We start from the raw sequence: 22271 nt of genomic DNA, 5'->3' as shown, positions 1-22271 counted from the left end.
AATTCAGTCCAAATGGAGCTTCACACATTTAAATCTCTCCAGGTCCGCTAACCCCAGTTGTGACTTGTGATTTGTTGAAAGAGGAATGATATGCAGCAAAGGGAGCCTGCACAGTAGTGATCAGGGTTGGAGCAGCAGTATCGAGGTCCCGCCCGTACACCCAGCCGACTCAGTCAAGAGCAGGGTTCAGCTGTCAATCCTCACATGACTTTTCATAGCATCAAATGACTAATGAGAAAACAAATTGGGCTGGATTTATGACCTATACTACAGCCAGCCAACAGGAGATGATTGAGATATTTTGGCTTCAGTTTTGGGGCTCTGTCATGTTGTCCATCTCTTTTATGTCAGTGTCTGCAACCAACTGAATTCCACTTGTCTCACACTCCCCTTCCACGCATCGAGCAGATGGCCGTGAAAAATGTGAAAGTCTCTCTAGAGCCAGTGTTTGTGTTAGGGTCAAAAGTCAACTTCACTATGACATAATGTTCATCTCTCTATCAGTAAAAATATTATCTAAGTGAAGACAGCATGTTTCCCACTGAATTATACATATAAGTATAGTGATTTCTTCCATTTTGCCAAAAAAAATACACTTTATAGCTTTTTGGATTTTTAGAAATATTAAAGTTACAGGTCAATATAGTGATAAGTTCCATATTAAATTCCTTCAAAGTCTTCACTATGTACATTATATGAGTCTGTACAGACATGGATGTAACCTGTAACTTGACTAGTTGGTAGGGACAACTGCAGGGCAATAATTCAATTTAGTGACTGCTCTGTTTTGTACGACCATTAACAGCTGACATCTCACTCCTCTTAACTGGCCACTAGGGGTGATCAACAACTGCTTCAGTTTGAAATCTTGTTTCAACAACATATGTCAGGGTCATGTTAATGTTGGTGGATGTTACAACCCCCAAGTTGGGCAAGGGGATGAGGGGTGTAACAATAAATAAATGTACCTGGGTGGCAAAAGAAGAAGGGAGAACTGAGACAAAGGTGTAAACAAAGGTTCTTTTATTACCAAATTAAGTGTCAAATTAAGTCAGCAAATGAAGTAAAACAAAATGATTAACTTAATTTACTAAATTAAACAGTAACAATACACACACAAAAGACAGCGAGTGTCCTTGCTAGCTGGAGTGGCTAACAAAAACACATAGACACGGAAGACACCGCTGGCGGAGCTAGCAAAGCACATGGGGGTGCCCAAACGAGTGCCCTTGCTAACTGTGGAGGTTGACAAGGCACTTGGTACACAAAGACATGTGACTTTACTAGCTGAGAGCACTAGCAAAGCACTTGTCACACAACTGCCACGAGTAGTCTAGCCTGCCACTGCAGGACTAGACTGCAGACTTGCAGACCTCAGTCTGCCGAATGGTCCACTGGCCCTGACTGGCTGCACTCTCCAGGCTTTTAACCACAACCCACAGTACAAAGCACAACTAGCACATGGGAAGTGTAGCACGTTGTCATGTACATACAACAGAAACAAGACTAGCCTCACAACAACAAACCTCCCCAGATCCTGCTCAACCAAAACTTCACCCACCTATCTTCTAGTACAACAATACACACACACTGTGGCACGTAACAGTGGAACTCTGCAAATCTCTGCTGGTTGCACCTGACAGTTGTGGTGGGATTGCAGGAGGTGCTTCACCATTTGTGCCCTGGTAAGGATCTGCGCTCTACTAAGTGCACTGTTCTTTTTTGTTCGTGACATCTCTTTTGAAGCAAAGAATGTGTGTTCATTTGATGACTCTTGATGTAGTTTGCTGGCTTCATAGCTTTTCATCTCATCTACTCAATATAGTTTGCTATAAAAGTGATATTGTTGCAAATGAACAGTATAAAATACACTTATTCTCTGATACTTGATATACTAAAGTCTGTGAGGACAAAGGTACTTTTTCTCCTAAAAACATTATTTATTTTACAGCATAGCTGCTGAAAAGATGTGAAACACTGACAACTATGTAATATGGTCTCTAGAGTTAGACTGTTGTTCATGATTTCTGAACTGCAGCATGGCTGCTGGATTTTGAGACCCAATTTTAGCATAATTAGTCAATCAGATCTGACTGGGTGGTTAATAACACATGCTTCTGTGGTATGAAAAAACTCCACAAAAGACCACACATTTATTGTCGCTTTGTATCTTTAATTGTGATTTCATTGTGTTGTGATGTAAAGAAAAGAATTTGTTCAGAGCCTGTAATGCGAGGGCCTCATTTCTGTTAGCATTTTGAGTTTCAGAGTTTCTGGCTGTGTGCCAGTCTGTGTATCCACAGGGAAGAAAAATTCACCCCAACAAGCTGTTTTTGCAGCGGTGCTGTATTTCATATTGATAAGAGGAGATGTGTGGGACTGACAGCATGAATACTAATAGGAGTTATTTTTCACTCCTGTTGATTCATTTTGATGTTGATGAAAGATCTGGTTGCTTTCCCCACGCTGATTTCCTCAAAATATCCTGGATTTCTTGTGTTGGGTGAGAGCATCGATTTGACAGCTGGATCATTTGTAAGTATAATGTACAGCAAAGGTTTATCATGAAAGGGGCCTTGTGAGGAGCATTAAATGTGCAGCACACTCGAACAATCGATCTTCAGCACTTTGATGCCCAGTGTGGGGCTAATTGTAGGTTAAGACGCTGCTTGTGTGTGTGTCTTGAAGAATATTTTTCATTTAAACCCACTAATTGCTGTAAATTGTTCTGCCTCTTTCTTTTCTCTTACCTCCACTCTTTCCTCCCCTCACTCTCCATTTTAGGAGCCCTGCTCTGATTGGCTGCTTTGTGGTCGACAGGAAGTATTTTGAGGAGATCGGACTGCTAGACGAGGGCATGGAAATTTACGGCGGGGAGAACGTGGAGCTCGGCATCAGGGTGAGTCGCCTTGAGAACCTGTATCTTATGAGCCGCACAACCATGGCAACCATATGCCAACACCAAACCACCTCAACATACAGCCTTCAATATGTACTAAAAATATCTGTAACACCGTGTGATTTGTGCTGTTCCCTTCCAAATGGAAATATCCTAAATAGCAGACATGTCCAGCATAGAGAAAAGGAAGAATGACCTTTCTTTTGACAGAATGGGGTCTTTATCAGTCATTCACATTATTCATTCAGTCTGACTCAAGCAAAATGAGTAGATTACTAATGATGTAACAACTGCCAGATAACATTGTGATTTGTTGTAATTAAATTGCAAGGGAACCTGACATTTATTACATTATGATAAATATAATTTATCTATTATGTTGCAGTTTCTTGCAGCTTTAACAGGTTTTAAATCATTTTCAGGGAGCTTAACCACAGTTATAGTGTTAACAGCTACTGCAGGGATTTCATCTCTAATCTGGTCTCCAGAGGCTGAGGGCTCAGAGACAACACCGTCCTCTCGAGGCTGCAAATCACTCCCAAGAGGATGCGACTGTCGGAACAGCTTCGAGACTGAATGGACATGGGAGACATCACGAGGGATCTGTTGACTCAGGCTTAGTGCAGAGTGATTTACAGTGTAGTTTCACTGAAGTGCAGGTTTGATTATCAGCTCAGGCCAGAGTGACGCAGATCTGTGCAACCGGGTTGAGAACACATCACACTTCGGAAAATGTATAAATTCCCTCAGGCTTGACCATGTCGGGTTAAGATTTAGTGGACAATCAATGCGAGGAGAGCCTGTGGAGAAGATGGCTGAGTGATTATTGTAATGTGTCCTTCATCCTCAAGAAGAAATCACAAACTACAGTGGAGCACTGTCAGTGCTGCCGCCACACACCAGCTTCCCTCTACTCCATCCCTCTAATCTTTACCAATGAAACAAATTCTCACTGGAAGGCCGGCACAGTATAGATCCATAGATCTGTGTACATGGAGACAAATTGTCAGTATTTTTCTTTATCGTCAGCATGACTTTTGAAGTTATAAGGATGAACATAGTATAGAGAGGGAAACTCTGTGCAGGGAGGAGAACAGGGTGGGGTGAAACAGCGGGAAGTCGGGGTGGGTGGATCAATCCCAAAATATCGATACCTCCGATGCTACATCTTGTTCTTGAAGATCGATTCTAGCGTCACCAGGCTCAATACCAAAGGAGGGATCAGTTTCAATGTTCAGCTCAGAGTTCAGAGCAGAACTGTGTGTGTGCAAAAAACGTTCACTTGTTTGGTGCATGTGCTCTTTGCTTTTCCAGTGTTGTTGTCTGTCCTGTGCAGTCAAACAACAGACGCATCATGCCCGCGCAGCGTGACGCGGCGCTCACCCCGACTGCCTCAGTCCAACGCATTTAGAGTTATTTCACTGCTGTGTGTATTGCAGGAAGGCTGTTTCCTACATATGTGTTCAAACACAACAGAACGCCATGAGAAAAAACTTTTTAGCTGCATCAGAAATGAAGGCAGGAGGAGGAGGAGAGAAAAGCCTCAGCATCCAGAACCTCGACACAGAGACAGAGTTGATTGGCAGAGTTTTTCAGAGGGGCTTGAGAAGGAATATCCAGATTTATAGCGCTCAAATTAGTATTTTAGTCGAACTGGATCTTCAGCATTACTTAATGTTACACTGTCAAATTGTTATTGCTCATCATTAGTGTTACCTTAGCAGACCAGTTGAATATATAGTCAGATATTCAAACAATATATTCACTCCTTTAATGGAATGCAAAAAAAATTACCTCAAAGCTGAAATACAAAATTGGCTGAATATAATAACCTTTTAGTGTAACTTAAAGGATTACTATATTGCTAAAGCAGAGGCAGCATTGTAGACAGAGGTCTGCGCAGTCATTAAAAACATTGCATGTGGACAAAGAATTCTTTTCGCTAACTGATGGCAAATATCATTTCCAACACTTTAGAGTCATCCGTACAGACCATATCTGTAAGCTTTCAGAAAACGTGTACAAATATGAAGGAAATTAATGTACAGTAGGCCCCATCCATATCTATACATGTATGTATGTATAACATTTAGCCAAAATGAACTTTCATATTACGAACAGGTGAAAAAATGCTTTGCTATGTGAACAAAGAAGTTTGCCAGGAGTTACTTTTTTTTCATCTGTGAAAACAGGTGGGAGAAAACAGGCAGATGATTTTCTTTTCTTCAGGATCATATTTTATTTCTCCATTAACTCTTGGTTTTTTTTTTTGTTCTTTTTATTTATTTCCTTACGTCTCCTACGGCTTACATAAGAATGATATTCTTGCTGTTTTTTTTTTTACCATTTCTCTACTGTAGCACAACACTACCAGAGTAAACAGTGACGTCATAAAAAGAATCATAGCCTTGCATGGATTCCATATTCATGCATCAGTTAGAAAATGATCCACCCCCTATGTCAGATTACATGGTGATTGTTTAGGGAACGTTGTGTTTAGGGAAAATGGTAACTAAACAGCTGAACAAGCAGGCTATCAATCACTGTCTTTGGTGGCGGATGTTACATCCTTGGAGAGAGTGGTTGACTGCATCCCGCAGTTGTCTCAGTAATTTTATGCCATCCACCCCCCCTTAATGCAGATTGCCCTCCACAGTTTTGCGTGTGTGTGTGACACTCTAATGTAGGCTTAAGCAGGAATCAGTTTGTGTTAGTCATGTTGCAGTGACAGCAGGAGGCGTCTGGGTTCAGCATCAGCTCAAACAAGCAGAAGATGCTCATAATATGAATGATGGCACTCTAAATATTCCCTTTAAAATGGGTTTGACCTGATATCATAAACATTATATGATGTCATGAATATAAATTACTAAATCTGCCAAAGGCTTAAAGTGTCCTGTTGTTTCGGCACATTGCGGGTCATTGACAGTAATGTAGCTCATAAAAAGCTTTTGTGCACAGCTCGGCCTTGACTTTCTCCATAGGAGGCTTGAAAGTCAGACCTCTACACTCAAGTATTATGCATCCGATAATGGCTTTCTCCTTAGCTCCTCGCAGCGCGGTGACCATGAGTTCTCCTGTCGCATCCAGAGAGGTTATCCTCCGTAATAGAGCTCTTCTGCTGTATAATTCTTCAGTATAAGCCCCTACTGTAACGACAAATTGCTTGAACACCTGATGACATTAGCACAGGGGAGACTTGGACGGCGTATTCAGTGTAGCATAAGCAGCAAGGCCACGAACAGCCGGTCTCTCCATGGGAGGAGATCTCGCCACTGCCACCGTGACCCTGGAGCACCGTGTTTTTCTGACCCACATCATATGCTTCCTCCAGCTGTCGGCAGCTCTGCCCACGTTACGCTTTAGCCTGTTTGCTGAAAGAGGGCCAAGAGTCACGCACAGTGCTGCAAATCAGTTGCCCTCTGCAGCAATGACAACAAACACTGAACTGAAATGAACCCGTTTTGGTGGGGAGAAACTACAAAGCCACTGTTGAGCTTGTTGTGTGGTTGTTGGCATGCAGCCTAGAGCTGGACAGATTTGTCCCCATAGGAGGTAAATGATGGATGGGTGTGTGGATAGATGGATGGATGGATGGATGGATGGATGGATGGATGGATGGATGGATGGATGGATAGATAGATAGATAGATAGATAGATAGATAGATAGATAGATAGATAGATAGATAGATAGATAGAGAGAGAGATAGAGAGATAGAGAGATAGATAGAACTCCTGACATTCATACCTTACAAAAAATGTTTGCTTGACCCAGGTGAAGGCATGGTAGACATGCATGAGCACATTAATAGGATGGTACCACCTCAGCCTCATTTTGAGCCAGGAAAAACCCTGCCCAGGTGGATAGATGGACAGGTAGGTGGGTGGTTGGGTGGATATGTGAGGTTTTTGAATGATTGAAAGGCAACAAAAGCCTAGCGAGACCATCAGTCAGACTACTGACATTTCTTTTCCACAGCAAATACTTCCAGTGCCACAGGGGTATTTGAAGTCAGAACTTGACATCAAATATGGGCCCAAACAAGCCCGCCTAGACACACACAAACACACCATCAGTGTCAGTTATTTCATACCACAGAGTTTTGACTATAAACACATCAAGAATGACAAGAAAAAGTCAATATTTCCACTTTTTGCTAAAGTAGCAGACTGCACTGCAAAAGAGCCCTTTGCAGATCAATGATTATGTAAATCAGCAGTGATATTTTGACAGAATCAGTGCTGTATACGTGTCTCAAGGGCATTCCTCTTACTCTAACTAATTCATCATGCTTGAGTTCAACCCAAGGTTTAAGTTAGAAACCAGCAGGTTTGTTCTATTTCTATCTCCCTCGTGCCAAACACAGGCGCCTTTTGTTATCAGCGATGTGATTTTTTTTTTTTTCTCACAGTTTCTGCACAAGCACTCCGTATCTCTGGCCTGCATGCTCCCATTGTGATAAAGATTACTTTTATGAAGCTTCATCTGCGCTGTGGCGTAATATTTTGCATATTTAGTGCTCATTGTCTCACGCCGTCTTTTTTTTTTTATCACAACGGGCGGTCGTCTTCAGCGTGATTCATAATTCACAACTCCATTTGTTGTTGCCTTTTGCCTCTCATTTTCTCATTAAAACTTTTAAAAACACAAGTCCGCGAGCGAGATTTGTTCCGCGTTAAACCAAAGAAGACAGACTGAGAGACAATTAGGGATGTAAATGTGCTGCGTTTTGTCTGGGTGACACACATACAAATCAGCCCGACACAAGTTCCAGGCCCACAGACGCACATAAACTGCAACTGCTCAACATCACAATGATATTCTGTGATGTTTTCGGGGTAATAGTTGGCACGTGACCCTGTTTTATCCCACAGGAGAAGGGTTTTTATTTAGAGGGAAGATAGCCAAACAAAAAAAAAGAAAAGGCTTTTGGAAAGGATGCCTCAAGAAGGACGAGGAGAGGCTGTTATTCTTCTCTTTCTCTCTATACCTCCCACTTCATCTCCTTCACTTTTATCCCCTCACCTTCTCTGTTTTATGTTTCACACTCTTCCTGAATCTCTCCTCTTTCTTTTCACTGTCCGCATTTCTTCTCGTCTCCGTCTCTATCTTCTTCTGCACACCCACTCACTCAGACATAGATTGTTATGCTCGAAGAATAGCTCTTATACTCTAACCCCGTGTTGTAAATCCTTTATAGAGAACGTTGAGGTATTTCTGAGGGAAGCGTGTATTATCTCAGAATTTGGCTGTAGTTTGGGCTCCTGCCTGGGCGCCGGGCCAGTGCTACAGTTTTACTGTTGTTCTGCAGTAGCTCTTCGCTTTGCAAGGATACAGAGAAGGAGGCTGGCCGGCAGGAGGGATTATAGCACCAACACACAAACAAAGTGAAGGACTGGAATAGAGAACAGGCATTTCTATTTAAATCTGCATTCTCCAGTGCTTGTTTTCTCAGTAAACAGTACACTAAACTCCTAAGGTGCCTGCTGCAAAATTTTAGCAGTGATGGAAATTAGTATTGGCTGACTTCATGAAAGTCAGAAATGTGTGTTCCTGCTGCGAAAGCATCGGTTGACGAAATATTTCAGTGGAAAAAGAGAAAAGGCTATGTTTTCTGAAGAAAATGTACATCAGCGTACTGCTGAAAATTTGTAATTGAAACATTTTAAATAAGTTGGAACACCATTAGAAAATGCAAAAAGTTTAACTGGCAGTTATTCACAAATGGGAGTAAAAGCAAATACTTTGTTACTGAATTTAAGTAGATTTTTCACATACTTGAATATTTATTTTTCTGACAACTTTTTATTTTATCATTTCAAAACAGGCTTGTTGCTATAGTTTTAATACATTTAAGAGGAATTATTGATTATTTTGCACCAACCTAAATGGACGTAACAGCAACACAGAAAATACAATTCCTTGGTGTAATCATCAGTGCAAATTATGCACAATAGACATAACAAGGTAAATACGATGTAATAGACATTACAAGACAAGAACAATGTAAAAGATGTAACAAGATGAAAATGACTTAAAGACATAAGAGCAAAATAATGCAAAAGACATAAGACAAAAACAGCATAACAAGAGGTAAAAAGATGTGAGACAAAAGAGACAGAGTTTTGTTAGCCTGTACTTTTTCACTTTTTCTTTTTCTTGATCTTGAATCATTTCTTCTACCTTTATCAGTGTTTTTTTTTTTTTTTACCACAAGGGTCTGTACTTCTACTTGAGTAAAGAATTTGTGTACTTTTGTAATTATTTAAATGGAGAATTGAAAGAAGTGTATTCACTAAATAAATGTGTTGTATTAAGTTGAAATTAAAGTGCTAAAAGGAGTTGAAGATTCTGCTGGCTTTCAAGTACTTCAAAAAGTGAAATCAAAGTTTCATAAATTAAAATTAAAGCTAAGAATTTGGAGTTGAAAAAAGTTGAAATACTATTTTCATTATTTTAAAGATGCTTAGAAGGATGTGTTGGATTTAAGCCCTTTTTTCCGTACACATGGTGGCTCAGTTTGGCTCAGTTTGGCTCAGTCAAACATCAGCCCAGGGATTTGCCATTTCCATTACAACAAGGCTACCCACTAGAGGATGTGTCTTTTAATTGATGACACTCTTGTCTTTAGTCAAGCAGCTGTAAAATGGTGGGTAAACACAGTTCATTTACTATAAATTCTTTGCATTAATTTCATCAGCAGTAACTTAACATGACTTCTACACAGCTGGAAGTGAACATGAAACAATAAAATAAAACATATACTTAAAAATACAAACAGCAACACAGGAGAGAAAGTAAACATTATACCACAGAGATTCAGTTAGAAGCTACAAAATACTGTGAACAGTGAACACAGACAGTTCTTAAAACTTTCTCTCTGGTCTCCTGCACAGAGATGAGTAGAGTCTTGCAACACATTTTTTTAGGGGAAACGGGGGTCATCATGGGTTGGTCTCAGTCAGCGAGATGTCAGTGCAATCTGCTTGGAGGTGGGTTGGCATGCGTCGACCCTACTCTGGAGATGTTCGAACTCAGATGCGACTCAGGACAATTAAACTGGTAATGCAAACGCAAATCAGCATGGCATAGTTTGACTCTGCGTGGCCAAATGTGACAATGGCAAAGCCCTGTAAGTGGCATCTAGCTGTGAGGTTGCTGATTGCAACCACCTCAGTACCCTTTCCCTTTCCAAATGTGTAGGAGAACCTATGGTGTCCCTCAGGTGCCTTTACACCATCAAATTCAAGCTGCCACTTTAATGTAAAAACATTGTTCTTTATGGACTTCTGTAGAAACATGGCTGTGCAGCTGTCATTTGAAGAATAACAGATGGAACAGCAGTTTAAGATTAAGAAATGAATGCAGGTAAATTATCAGTTGTAGCATAAGTGGTGTAAACACCTGAAATTTCAGTATGATAAATCATTTTAAGATTTTTTTATGCTCTCATATGGTATTCATTTACCTCCAACATACCCATGTCTTTATACCTGTACTACAGTACAACTAAAATGAACATAGACCTAATATAGTTACAACTGTCAAAACATCCCAGAAGGCTGCACACTTGCATTGCATTCATGGTGAACCAAATCTCAGTATTTATGCCATATTCTGTAAGCCTGTCATGATGCTAGGTAGGCCTGTGAAGACATATTTGACAGCATCCATTGTCACCAAACTGCAAACCGGTAAACATAGTGAGCACCTGGGTGGGCTTTCTCAGTGTGCTCCTGTGATACCTTTCTATTCACACTAATTCTATCAAGCAGCGGAGTCGCAGCAGGATTTAATCCCCTGTCTAGAGAATAAGGGTTTAACTGGCTTGTACCTGGCAGGTACTGATAATATCCATACCTTTATTCTGGAGGTCTCTGCAGTCACTAATGTGTGTGCATTTCTGTGTGACAAAGGTGTGGCAGTGTGGCGGCAGCGTTGAGGTCCTGCCCTGCTCCAGGATTGCACACATCGAGCGCGCCCACAAACCCTACACAGAGAACCTGACCGCCCACGTGCGCCGTAACGCTCTGAGGGTGGCTGAGGTCTGGATGGATCAGTACAAGAGTCACGTCTACATGGCCTGGAACGTTCCACTACAGGTAAACACACAGCCCACATGTGCGTGTTGACAGGTTGATGCTGTGCTTGTTCTCTGTGTGTGTGTAGGGGGGGTGTGTGGGCGTAATTGCATACATGCTTATTTGTGTTCAGAAGCGTTGTCACAAATATCCTAGCAACCATGACTAGTGCCATCATTTAGGTCAGCTGGAGAGTAATTTGTGCAGAAGTAAGTTTGACTACTTACATGGGTACAAATCACATTATTAAAGGAAAACTTCACAATCAAAAATACATATTTTTCCACTGGCCTCTATTTATCCACCTAGATTGTTTTGGTGTGAGCTGCAGGATTTGAAGATTCAAAACCAGTGTCTCTTTCCAAAAATCATGACCCCATTTCTCAAGATAATCCACAGATTTTGTTGTGAGCAGTTTCATATAGGAAGTACTTTCTTAGAGAGTAGAGACACTGGTTTTAATTTTTCAAATGTATTTTTTGGTGCTTTGAGCACCCCAAGCCAAGTGCAATTTATTCCCATTATATTGGAAAGAAGGCAGAGTTGACATCTCCAAAACTCTGCAACTCACAGCAAAAACAATTTAGATGGATATACTCCTTTGAATGCACTACAAGCCGGGGGAAAATATGTATTTTTTAAGGGTGAACTGTCCCTATAAGGTCAAGCAAAACTGTCTGAGACAAAAGAATGGAAGCTTAAGGCTAGTGTGTGGGGATTCTTGATGTGATTGTAATCTTTTAAATAAAAAAAAATCTGCACAAAGATCTCTTGCTGAAATTTGGTACAGTCTGTTGCTTTTTGGCCCTTCGTTGTCAGTGTTCCATATGTCCCCTTGCTGTCTGCCAGTGTCTTTTCGATGGGGGTCGCCAGAGTCAGAAATGACTGAAAAGATGAACACCGCCTTTCCACACCCACTGTACAAAAATGAAGCCATAATGTCACAGATACAAGCGGTGCCATCTTGCACTGGTGATGTGATTTGGAGCCAGAATCTGCACAGCAGTGATCAGGGTTCGTGTTCCCCACCGTAAAGCCAAGTGTCTCAGTGGCGAGCAGAGTTCAGCTCTCAATCATGATGTGAAAGCTGCTTTTCATAGCATCAAATGACTAATTTAAAGCATCAAATTATATGATGTGTTCTTTTTTAAGAGGGTGGGGTTTATGACCTATAATGCAGCCAGCCACCTTCACTTTTCGGGACCTGTCATGTTATTCATCTCTATATATGTCAAAGGTTACATTCTACAAAAGTTGACCTGTGCAACAACCTGTGCAAGCTACTGATTTCAAACATTTATTCAACACACTTGTATATACAGTATTTGTATATATGCATCTTTATTAGGTTCACTTAAACAATCGCATATTATATTCCATTTCTGATATATTCTGCCAACAAGACTTCATAAATACACAAACAAATAAACACACTGGACCATTAACTCCTCTATGAGAGTGTCAAAAAACATTATAGACATGATAAGAGTACTTTTTATGGCAAAAAATGAACTGCATTAGATTGTACAGGTGTACTTGTAGATGAATCTGTGTGTGAAAAAAACCTACACACAACACTACATCACACTGTGCAATCAACTGCATTTTTCTTGTCTTACAAGCATTACCACTCTCCCTTGACCCGTCTCCTCTGTCCTTTCTTATAATAATATAATCACCTAAATACAATAGGATGAGCAGACCTGGTGGAGGTCATTTTATATAATTTAATAACACTCTTTATGTCTTCTTTCTCTCTCTGTATCTTCTTCGCTGATTACTTCACTGGTCCTCCTTTCAGTCCTGTATGTTTCCAGTTCTTCGCTATTAACCATGTCTGTTCAGTGGGACATAAATATACCTTGTAGAAACACAGCTACTGATGGACCTGTTGGTTATTTTTTTCTATTAATCAGTAAATTTTGCGTCCTATGAAATGTTTTATCATTGTTCCATTGTTCGGCTTCTCTTCACTTAAGTTATTATTTTGAGCTCATACATTAACCCTCTAATACTCTGGCTACATTGAAAAGGTAACGTATGCAGAGTGTTCGTGCTTCTGGCTATGCACCATGGAGATCCACTCTATAAGCGTAAAATTAGGCCAGTCTTCTTTATATTATTTACCTTTTACAAAAAACTGGGTTATAAAGTACCTGTGAAACTATTAGTATACAAATGACTCCAGCTTATTGGCAGTCTGGTTTTGAGACTATTATTATTTCTTGTTTCCTGCCACCTGCATGCTTTAAATAGAGCTGACAAGAGAGATTGAAATAGCAGACTGAATGACAGGGGAATGATAAAAGTAAATCCAAAAAAATAAAAATTGAGCAATCTGAGCTTAGTGACCTAACTCCCTGGTGATTACTGTGTTGGCATTTATTTTGTTTTGACAGTTGTATTAACTTTATCCCTTACATAGACACAAACTGAAAAAAATGAAATTTCACAGCTGGGGCCAAAAATGACAGAAGACAAATATGCTCACACCAAAGCATGTGATAGGCCCATTAGTCCACAGTGACAGTGTCATGTTTTGCCTTGCCTAGGCATTAAAAGTGCACATGTTCTGACGCTGCAGCCACTGTGGTCAGCAAAAACACATATGTGTCATCCGGTTAAAAAATAAAGGTTGCTAAAAAACATTTAAGGTGACATCACAGTTTCACTTAAGCACTAAAACTATTTGGTTAGATTGAGGAAAACATGATCTGGGTTAAAACTTCCTCCATGTCTTTCAAACAATCATTTCTGACTATTTTGTCCAGTGCTAGAATTAAACCCTGTTTCCTTGTGTCTTGTCCATCCACTCACCCGATCTTACCTCCCTTTGTTAACTTTTTTACTATTCATAGTACAATTGTTTGTGGTTCCAGTCAATATTTTTAATAAATGTATGTGCTTTTCACATCCAGGTGAGACAAAATATCCAGACAGTATCCTCTGGTGCAGCCATTTCCAGAATTAAGAATGCCATGGCCCAATTTGAAATCTGAAAATCTTCTGCAGCCCTCACAGAGAATTCAGGCCCCAAGTTACATTTTTGATTTCTTGCAGTATTGGAGATGAGTTAAAACTTATTGTGCTTGATGTTTGAGTATAAGTGCAAAATGCAAACTTAGATGTGCTTTGTTTATTTTCATCTCTAGAACTCAGGAATTGACATCGGGGACATTTCAGAGAGAAAAGCCTTGCGATCCAGACTCCAGTGCCGACCGTTCAGCTGGTTCCTCTCCAACATCTATCCTGAACTCCGATCCTACGGCGACACAGTCGCTTACGGCGTGGTGAGTTCAACTTCTCCCTCAGTTCTCAGTATTCCTAAACATTTCCTATCTGCAACCGCGATTTGAGTGAAGTCATTCATCGTTTCTGCCTAAAAATAGGTTTGTTAATTAAATTACACTGCTTTTCATTAGATATACAGGAGGAGCCCACAGGAAAAAGTCCACAGTTTGGATCCCAGCCTGCAGTTTGAGAAACACAACACCGTACACTTCCTCACTCAGTCCCCACTGGTTCCTACACACAGAAACCCTCAAAGCACAACATAAAGTATTCAGGAATATTTGAATTCATTATGAAATAAGAACAAGACACTCCTTTAGCTTTATCAAAATTTAATTTGTCTTTGTTGTGGCAGCTTTCCAGCAAGGAGTTTTAAAAATGTGTGAATATGTTTTAATTTCTCTTTTCTCTTGTCACTTTCCAGCCAAGAGGCAACAATATTTAGAAAGGCCCTTAATGATACGCTCCCACAATTAAGTCCATTTTATTGAGATAAAGGAACAAAAGTGTATTTGTATTTTACTGTCATATTTTTGAATGTTGTGATTGCCCTTTTTTTTAAGGTTGGTACTCTTTTTCTAACTTTGTATGAATATATTTTTTTCCCTCAGGCTGTTAATTGTAGAGTGAGTCATAGGGATTTTTTGTTATAGGTTTCATTTTTCAACCTCAACTCTTAACAGCATATTATAATCTTATAAAGTTGTTATGGGGAACGTGTTAGCGAGCCATTGCCAATTTGCACACCCAGTAGGCACAAAGCAGTATTAGCACATTCAGGCTCATGTTTGTGTCAACCTGATGAGCAGCTTTTGAGGGAAAATATCTGGTTCCTCAGCTGCTAAATACTCCACAATGTTAGCAGTTAGTCACTAACTATGTCTGGCTCCTGTTTGTTGCTGTTCAGTGGGTCTATCAGAGCTTTTTCCCTTGTCAACTGTTGCTTTCTGCGGCTGGGAATGTGGTGAGACTGAACCAAAACAGTATAATAACTGCAGTAAATACAAAATAGCAAGCTAAAAGACACCGAAACACTACAGAGGGCTTGGAAAGGCAAGAAAGATTTTTCTCTACCAGCAATAATATTATTTACTTATAGTCATGTGTTCCATTGTTAATATGAAAATATTGATTAGAGCAGCTTTAAGATATTTTATTGCACAACCATTTCCAGGATTATCTATAATAATTTCCAACCAGAAACTGATAGAAATGAGTCAGACAAAACTAGTTTGACTAAAATGTCACTGATGCAGCATAAACACCTCCACCTCCTAACTATATATTTCCATTAAAACCTAACTTTTCCCAAGGCCTGGGCAATATAACGATAGCGATATATATCAGCAATAGACACATCTTCAACAGCATTAAGAAAGCAGTTTGATAAAATCTTTGATATTTTCATTTTATTGCATTAAATGCGACCAACCATGAAAGCACATAATGAATATGCCCCAGCTCATAAACAGTCTGTCACATCCTTTGATAATGGAGTGTGCTGTGAGTGACATTATTAACCATCAACACATCCACATGAAAAGTTGTGACTATTTCTTTAATTTGTCCTTTAACACTGATACTAAATATTGGAACTACAGTTTGAAGTCTGTTTTTTACTATTTTGTTCTCTCAGGCCTTACCCTAATTTAACTTGGAGATGAGGCATGATGGGAAATTCATTTTGCTTATGTGTTATTCCAAGTGTTTTTATGCGTGGCCAGATAGTTACAGTTGTTCAGTACCAGTCATGTGATAAGCACTGAAATAGTTCTGAAATAGCACTGACACCTTCTCATTTCCACTAAACTTAACTTTTCCAAGTGTTTGAAGCCATAAAACTCTAACTTTTCCATTAATGCTGAGGCTAATTGCACGCACAACATGGGATATATGCTTCTCTGCTGTAAGAGCTCACTTCAAATCACAGCAGCGGGGTACTGAAAGGGTGAACCTCTTTACACCACTTAATTTCTGCATGGCTATTCCTCTCTTCAGCTAACGGCTGTGGGAGGATTTTGCATAATTGAAAAAAGAATGTAATCTGTTGAAAGCTGAACAGAATTATCCCACCACTCTGACTGCTCCTGCTCACAGAGGAAGAAAAATGAATACTTCCTTGCTGAGTCCGAGTTCCCATTGATTAATTTCATTTTTGATTGTGATTTTTGATTACGGCTTCTTTTTAACCTTTTATCATGCAGATATAGTTTGAGTTATTGAATCTTTTGCAAGTTTGAATGCAGTCTGAGCTAGTAGAGTGCACTCTAAAGTCCAGATCACCACCAGGCAACAGATTGTGAAGCACCTGCTGCAATGCCACCACGCCTCCCAGATGCAGCCACGGCAGATTTGCAAAGTTCCGCTGACATTAACATGAGATAACATACATTGTCCCGAGCTGAAACAAGATTTGAAACTGAAGTAGTTGTTGATGGCCCCTAGTGGCCAGTTAAGAAGAGTGAGAAGTCAGCTGTCAATGGTCGAATAAAACAGAGCTGTCAAAAAAACAGAATGACTGCCTCATAGTTGTATGTCTCCACCAACCAGTCAAGTTAAAACAAATAATAAAAGGTATATAAAAGTGTTGTTTCTTGTTTTCATGTTTTTAGCAAAATGAAGGATATAATTATACCAGATAGATTCCAGTGGAATATTTCCAGGTAGAAACGTGCTGTCTTCACACAGAGACTGTTTTTACAGAGGACAGAGGACTGATGGTGAGTCAGCTGACCTTTGATTGTTTGGATATAAAATGTCATCACCCTATCGTTTTATCTTATTAGATATTTGTGTGTAATTTTGTCATAATTAGCATATGTCATCTTGAGTTATGACCAAACATGTGTTTAGTGAGGTCACCATGACTCTTTGAGTTCAAGTGAACATTTGTGTCACATTTGAAGAAACTTGCTGAAGACGTTCTTGAGGTATAGAGTCCACGATAACAGAACGGACATGAGCTCAGCGTGACCTTGAACTTTGACCTTTTACTACCAAAATGTAATCAGTTCATCTTTGAGTCCAAATGAACATTTGTGTCATGTTTGAAGAAATTTCCTCAGGGCGTTTTTTTGAGATGTCACATTCACAAGAACGGGATGACTTGAAAATATAATGCCTCCGACCATAAAAACATAAAGACATAAAAGTCATTTTAAAAAAGGGTTTTTCAAGAACTCTGAATCACAGAGGGCGTTCGGCATACAGTCGTGAATACGCACAAAATAAGTTGGGCTAATTGGTTCAGTAATATTCAAGATCAGCTGTGGACAAGATGTAGGTCCAGGCATCACACACACACACACACACACACACACACACTCAGAGGCAATTACATGATCCCCTCCCAGCTTTCCCCCTAGTGGAGATAACAGTATATATTTAATTCAGGTTTTGACTCTATGACTTCAGGTCACTAAAAAGAAAAAAAAAAGGTATGAATCGATGAGCGGGGAAAAAAAACAAAGGCCGGTGTGGTTCTCCTCCGTAACAGCAGCAACTGAGACTGAGCTCTGAAAACAGCCTCTGTGCCACCTCTTGTGTTTGTTGTTCAATAAACACTTCAATCACAGTGCGAGCTGGATGGAGTTATTTGTTGACACTACTGAGCATGTGCGGGGGCTCCGCTTTGAGCGTGTGAGATGAAAGCATTGCCACAGCGACATCTGAGAGATGTAGATATGAAGTTTACATATTTGACAAAAACAAACTCTCACAGGAGATAGTAGTTGGAGAGAGTACAACAAGTGTTCTGGTGTGATGCCATCTGTGAATGCTGTTTATACACTCATCTCTTATTTGACATGAAACAGAAGCTGGATGCTTACACAAGGTAAATATTGAACAAAGAGGAGATATTATTATAGATTTGTCAAGCTGTTTTAATTGAAACCCGCTCACACAGTGTGATTCATCAGTTTGTGCAGATCGATCGGGTTGGTTGATGTTTTCAAGTAGGCGGTTCCAGCAATGCTACTGTCCATCCTAAATACAAAAGAGAAAGTGTTTGATTTATTAATTCATTCAATAGGTCAATTATACACGTTGACGTTGTATACACGGTGGTGCAGTGGTTAGCACTGTAGCCTCACAGCAAGAAGGTTCTGAGTTTGAATCCCCGGGCCGGCTGGGGGCCTGGGGACCTTGTGGCTGGGGCAGGGCACTTGTGTGCGGAGTTTGCATGATCTCCTTGTGTCCGTGTGGTACGCAGTTAATTGAGAACTCTAAATTCTCCATAGTTGTAAATGTAAGCGTGAATGGTTGTCTGTCTCTATGTGTCAGCCCTGCGATGAACTGGCGACTTGTCCAGGCTGCACCCCGCCTCTCGCCCAGTGTCACCTGGGATAGGCTCCAGCTCTCCCGCGACTCGTTAGGGTAAGCGGTTATGGACAATGGATGGATGGACATTTTGACTTGAGTTCAATTCAACACAGTACAAAGACAAGATATTTAAGGTTCTAACTGATAACCCTTTTTAACTGTTTTGTTTAAATATACTTGCATTCAGAGTTTGATGCCTGCAATATTTTTTTTTTAAAGTTAGCACCGGGGTAACAAAAGACTGGGAAAGCTCTGGAATGTTCAGAAAACATCTGTTTGGAAGGACCAATCAGATTGTTGCCAGCACTCATCATAAATCAGTGTATTCATTTTTAATGACCTCTCATGGCCCACCTGCAATACCCTAAAGGCCCACCAGGGGGCCACGGCCCACACTTTGGGAGCCACTGCACAATCTGAATGAATGATTAATGACTTTGACGGTTATGTTCTGGCCCTCAAGACACTCTGGTTAAGCATTAGGTAAAGGTTGTTGTTAAATATTGAAAAGGTTACTTGAAGCACAGGAGGAGGCATGTTTACTTTATTAATATGTAACTAATCTGTCACTAAGTTTAAACTTAAAAAAAAGTGCGTTTGTTGGCTAAACCCAACCACATGCATTATTCAGGAGGCAAACGCTGACCTCCAGTGACAATGTCCTGCACTTCGTGTTACCACTACCCACAATGACCACCTCCCTACGACTTCACTGGAAAACTAAAGCAATTCTTCACTCTGATAAATGTTGCCACAGAACATAATCCAAACAGCAATTACCTTTCCCTCAAAGTCTATTTGGCAAAAGAAATTAGCAGTATACTAGTGTAATTTCTTGGAGACAGGGCTGCAATGGGAGCCACAGCCCTGGATGTTTCGGGACGGCATTCACCTTGCGTTGTGCCCTTGAGCAATGAACTAAACCCCTCCTAACTCGAGAGCTGTGTAGCTGAGCCTGACCTCTGACCTGTTTGTGAAATGGCCCAGGAGGAAAGATAAATTTCCAGAACCCAAATACCAAATTAATTAATTCTGAAATAATTAAACCACTGTAGTAAGTGTGACAGGAACGTGAGATATTGTTAAGCAGGAAGCTCAGCTCGGCCATCAGTGGTGGATGCAGAAAACCCCACAGGACTGTGTGTGATGTGACTGCAGAGGAACACGGAGAGGCGGAGGGAGGCAGCAGGTGAACTGAGGTAGAGATGTAGTCGGTGTTCTACCCTAAACTGAGAGTGGCATGACTGGGCACTATTCAGCAGACGGAGGGGAAAAAATGCTTTTGTGAGCTGCACTGTATGTGAAAGAGATGAGTAGAAAATAAAGGCCTCCCGTTCACTCATCATAAACTCCAAATAAACTCCAGATATTGCACCTTTGGGCCTTTGAGTTTAGTATGAGTCTGGGATGCAGCCAATAAACCTTTTCATTCATTTTTAGATATAAATGTTTGTATTTTGCTAACATTTATCAGGAATGGTAAAGCAGAACTTGGCTCGGACCACGGAGCTTGAATAGATAAACAGGCATTTCTATTCAAATCACCACTTTTTAAAGGTCACTTGAATGGCATGACTTAAGATGGCCACCACAGAATGCTTACCATGCTGTGGAAGAAAAGCGTGGGACTCAGAAAGCTAAACTATTACCACAACAGATCCCAAACATTTCAAAGTAACATTAAAAAAGTCGCATTCAAATAAGTGTTGACACAGAAATAACAGCAGTATTCACAACCCTATACTTCAGCTGCTATTAAAGATGCATTAATGAATAGTTTTTCCTTGGCGCTTTTTGTGACAAATCCACAGAGAATTATCACCCAACTCTAAAGCTTGACTGACCTTTTTAGCCTCTTTGATTTCATGGTTGCGGCTTTACAGCAAATTTACCACTGCTCTCATCACCTTGTTTCCAGCAACAGCAAACAACTGTTTCCAGGGGGAAAAAAGTTCTGCTAAACCCATTTTATGCTACCTGCCCAGCACCAAGACTCGCCCTCTCACCAAGGACATATATCTGCAGATTTGTTTGCTCTTACTTTTGATTTTATGCAACTTTCTAAATGCCAGAGACAAACTGTTGTTGCAAAATAGAACACAAGCAAATCTTCACACACTAAAAATGTTATCTGGACTAACTCTCACAGTTATTCCAGTGAAGAAAGAGTAGTGTAGAAGAAAATTGCAGTGGTTCTCAAAAGTATTTCACTTTGCAAGCATGGAGAACCAGTGCATCATCATTTTTCATAACAGACTTCTTCCCATTCATCTCAAGCAGCGTCTGACACCCGACCCTCTCTTCAAACTGCTTGACACGACCGACAGACAGAGACATTGATGGAAAAGACTCTGCTGTTGGCCACACAGAAACAAGATTCTTTACAGTATGTGCCTGCCACAATGCATCTGAATCAGACTGTTAGGAAGGAGAGGCTTCTGGTTTCTCCAAGCTGAAAATCTTAATGTTTGTTGTAGTCTAGGACAAGTCCATCTATTTGTTACTGGGAGACAAAAAAATCATTTAAATGGTCCTTTACAAGATGCTGTAAGTTTGATTTGGATGGCAGAACTTTGCAGCTGTTGGTTTGTGGTCTTTGTTAATGATTTTTTGTTATCATCAGTCATTCGCAGATATCCTAAGACTGGTCAGGTCTAAGTAGGTTTGGTTCTGTTGGTTGGGAGTGTGCTGCATTTATTAAAGAGACAGTTCACCCCCAAATCAAATATACATATTTTTACCCTGGACTGCAGTGCTATTTATCCATCTAGATTTGTCTGCCTTCTCCACAGTATAATGGCACTTAGCTTGTAGGGCTCAAAGCAACAACAACAAAAAAAACATGCTTGAAAAATTCAAAACCAGTGTCTCTTTCCAAAAATCATGACCTGGTTACTCATGATAATCCACAGACCTTGTTGTGAGCAGTTTCATGTAGGAACTACTTTCTTTCCAGTAGAAAAGAAAGTAGTTCCAGCAGATTCTAAAGTAGTCTGTCTTACATGAATCTGCTCACAACAAAACTATCTAGATGGATAAATAGCTCTCCAGGCCAGGGGGGAAATGTATATTTTTTATATTGGGGTGAACTGTCCCTTTAAGTTATTTGCTTCAAGTTGACTTTTAAACAGCTGTCCAGGGACTAGAAATGAAAAATAGCCTCTTGGCTAACTCCTGCACATTTACAGCAATGTTTAGTAATATGTACTGTCCCCGTTCAAATAACAGATTGAAAAAAACATAAATATAACAAATCTGAGAATGAGGAAACATCACGGCTGTGGCTCAGGAGGTAGAACAAGTCTTCCACTAATCAGAAGATTGGTGGTTCAGTCCTCCAGTCCACATGTCAAAGTGTCCCTGGGCAAGATACTGAACCCCAAATTGCCCCCGATGGCTGTTCCATCGGTGCGTGACTGTGTTTCTGTGAGCGAAAGGGTGAATGTGACATGTTGCTGTAAAAGTCCCTTGAGCAGTTGGACAGGTGATGTGCTTTACCATTTTGCATCACCCAATAGACAAAGCACTCAATAGAACCACATTGAAATCAACCAGAGCTTTCCTTTAAAATGTGTATGGACGACCGTTTCTCGTAAATGTTTGAAGGAACAAGGACAAACTGAGGTATATTGATTGTCCTTCCTTAATTAACACATATTGTACAATTAGTCTTTAA

The 22271-nt window shown here is 40.3% G+C and overlaps 1 protein-coding gene across 1 annotated transcript in view; it reads left to right on the top strand.

Annotated features, from left to right (window-relative positions):
* Positions 1–22271, top strand: part of LOC146316127 (polypeptide N-acetylgalactosaminyltransferase 18-like) — a 202660-nt gene that overhangs the window by 141024 nt on the left and 39365 nt on the right. The window contains exons 6-8 of the mRNA XM_084734930.1: positions 2785–2899; positions 10817–11002; positions 14134–14271. Of these exons, the coding sequence (XP_084591056.1) occupies positions 2785–2899; positions 10817–11002; positions 14134–14271 (439 nt within the window). The remainder of the gene's footprint in view (positions 1–2784; positions 2900–10816; positions 11003–14133; positions 14272–22271) is intronic.

The sequence above is a fragment of the Lutjanus erythropterus genome, chromosome 13 (genome assembly GCF_056507025.1).
Source record: "Lutjanus erythropterus isolate fLutEry1 chromosome 13, fLutEry1.hap2, whole genome shotgun sequence".
Lineage (NCBI taxonomy): Eukaryota > Metazoa > Chordata > Actinopteri > Lutjaniformes > Lutjanidae > Lutjanus > Lutjanus erythropterus.
The sequence above is the reverse complement of the archived record's forward strand: the minus strand, read 5'-3'. Positions and strand labels throughout refer to the sequence as shown.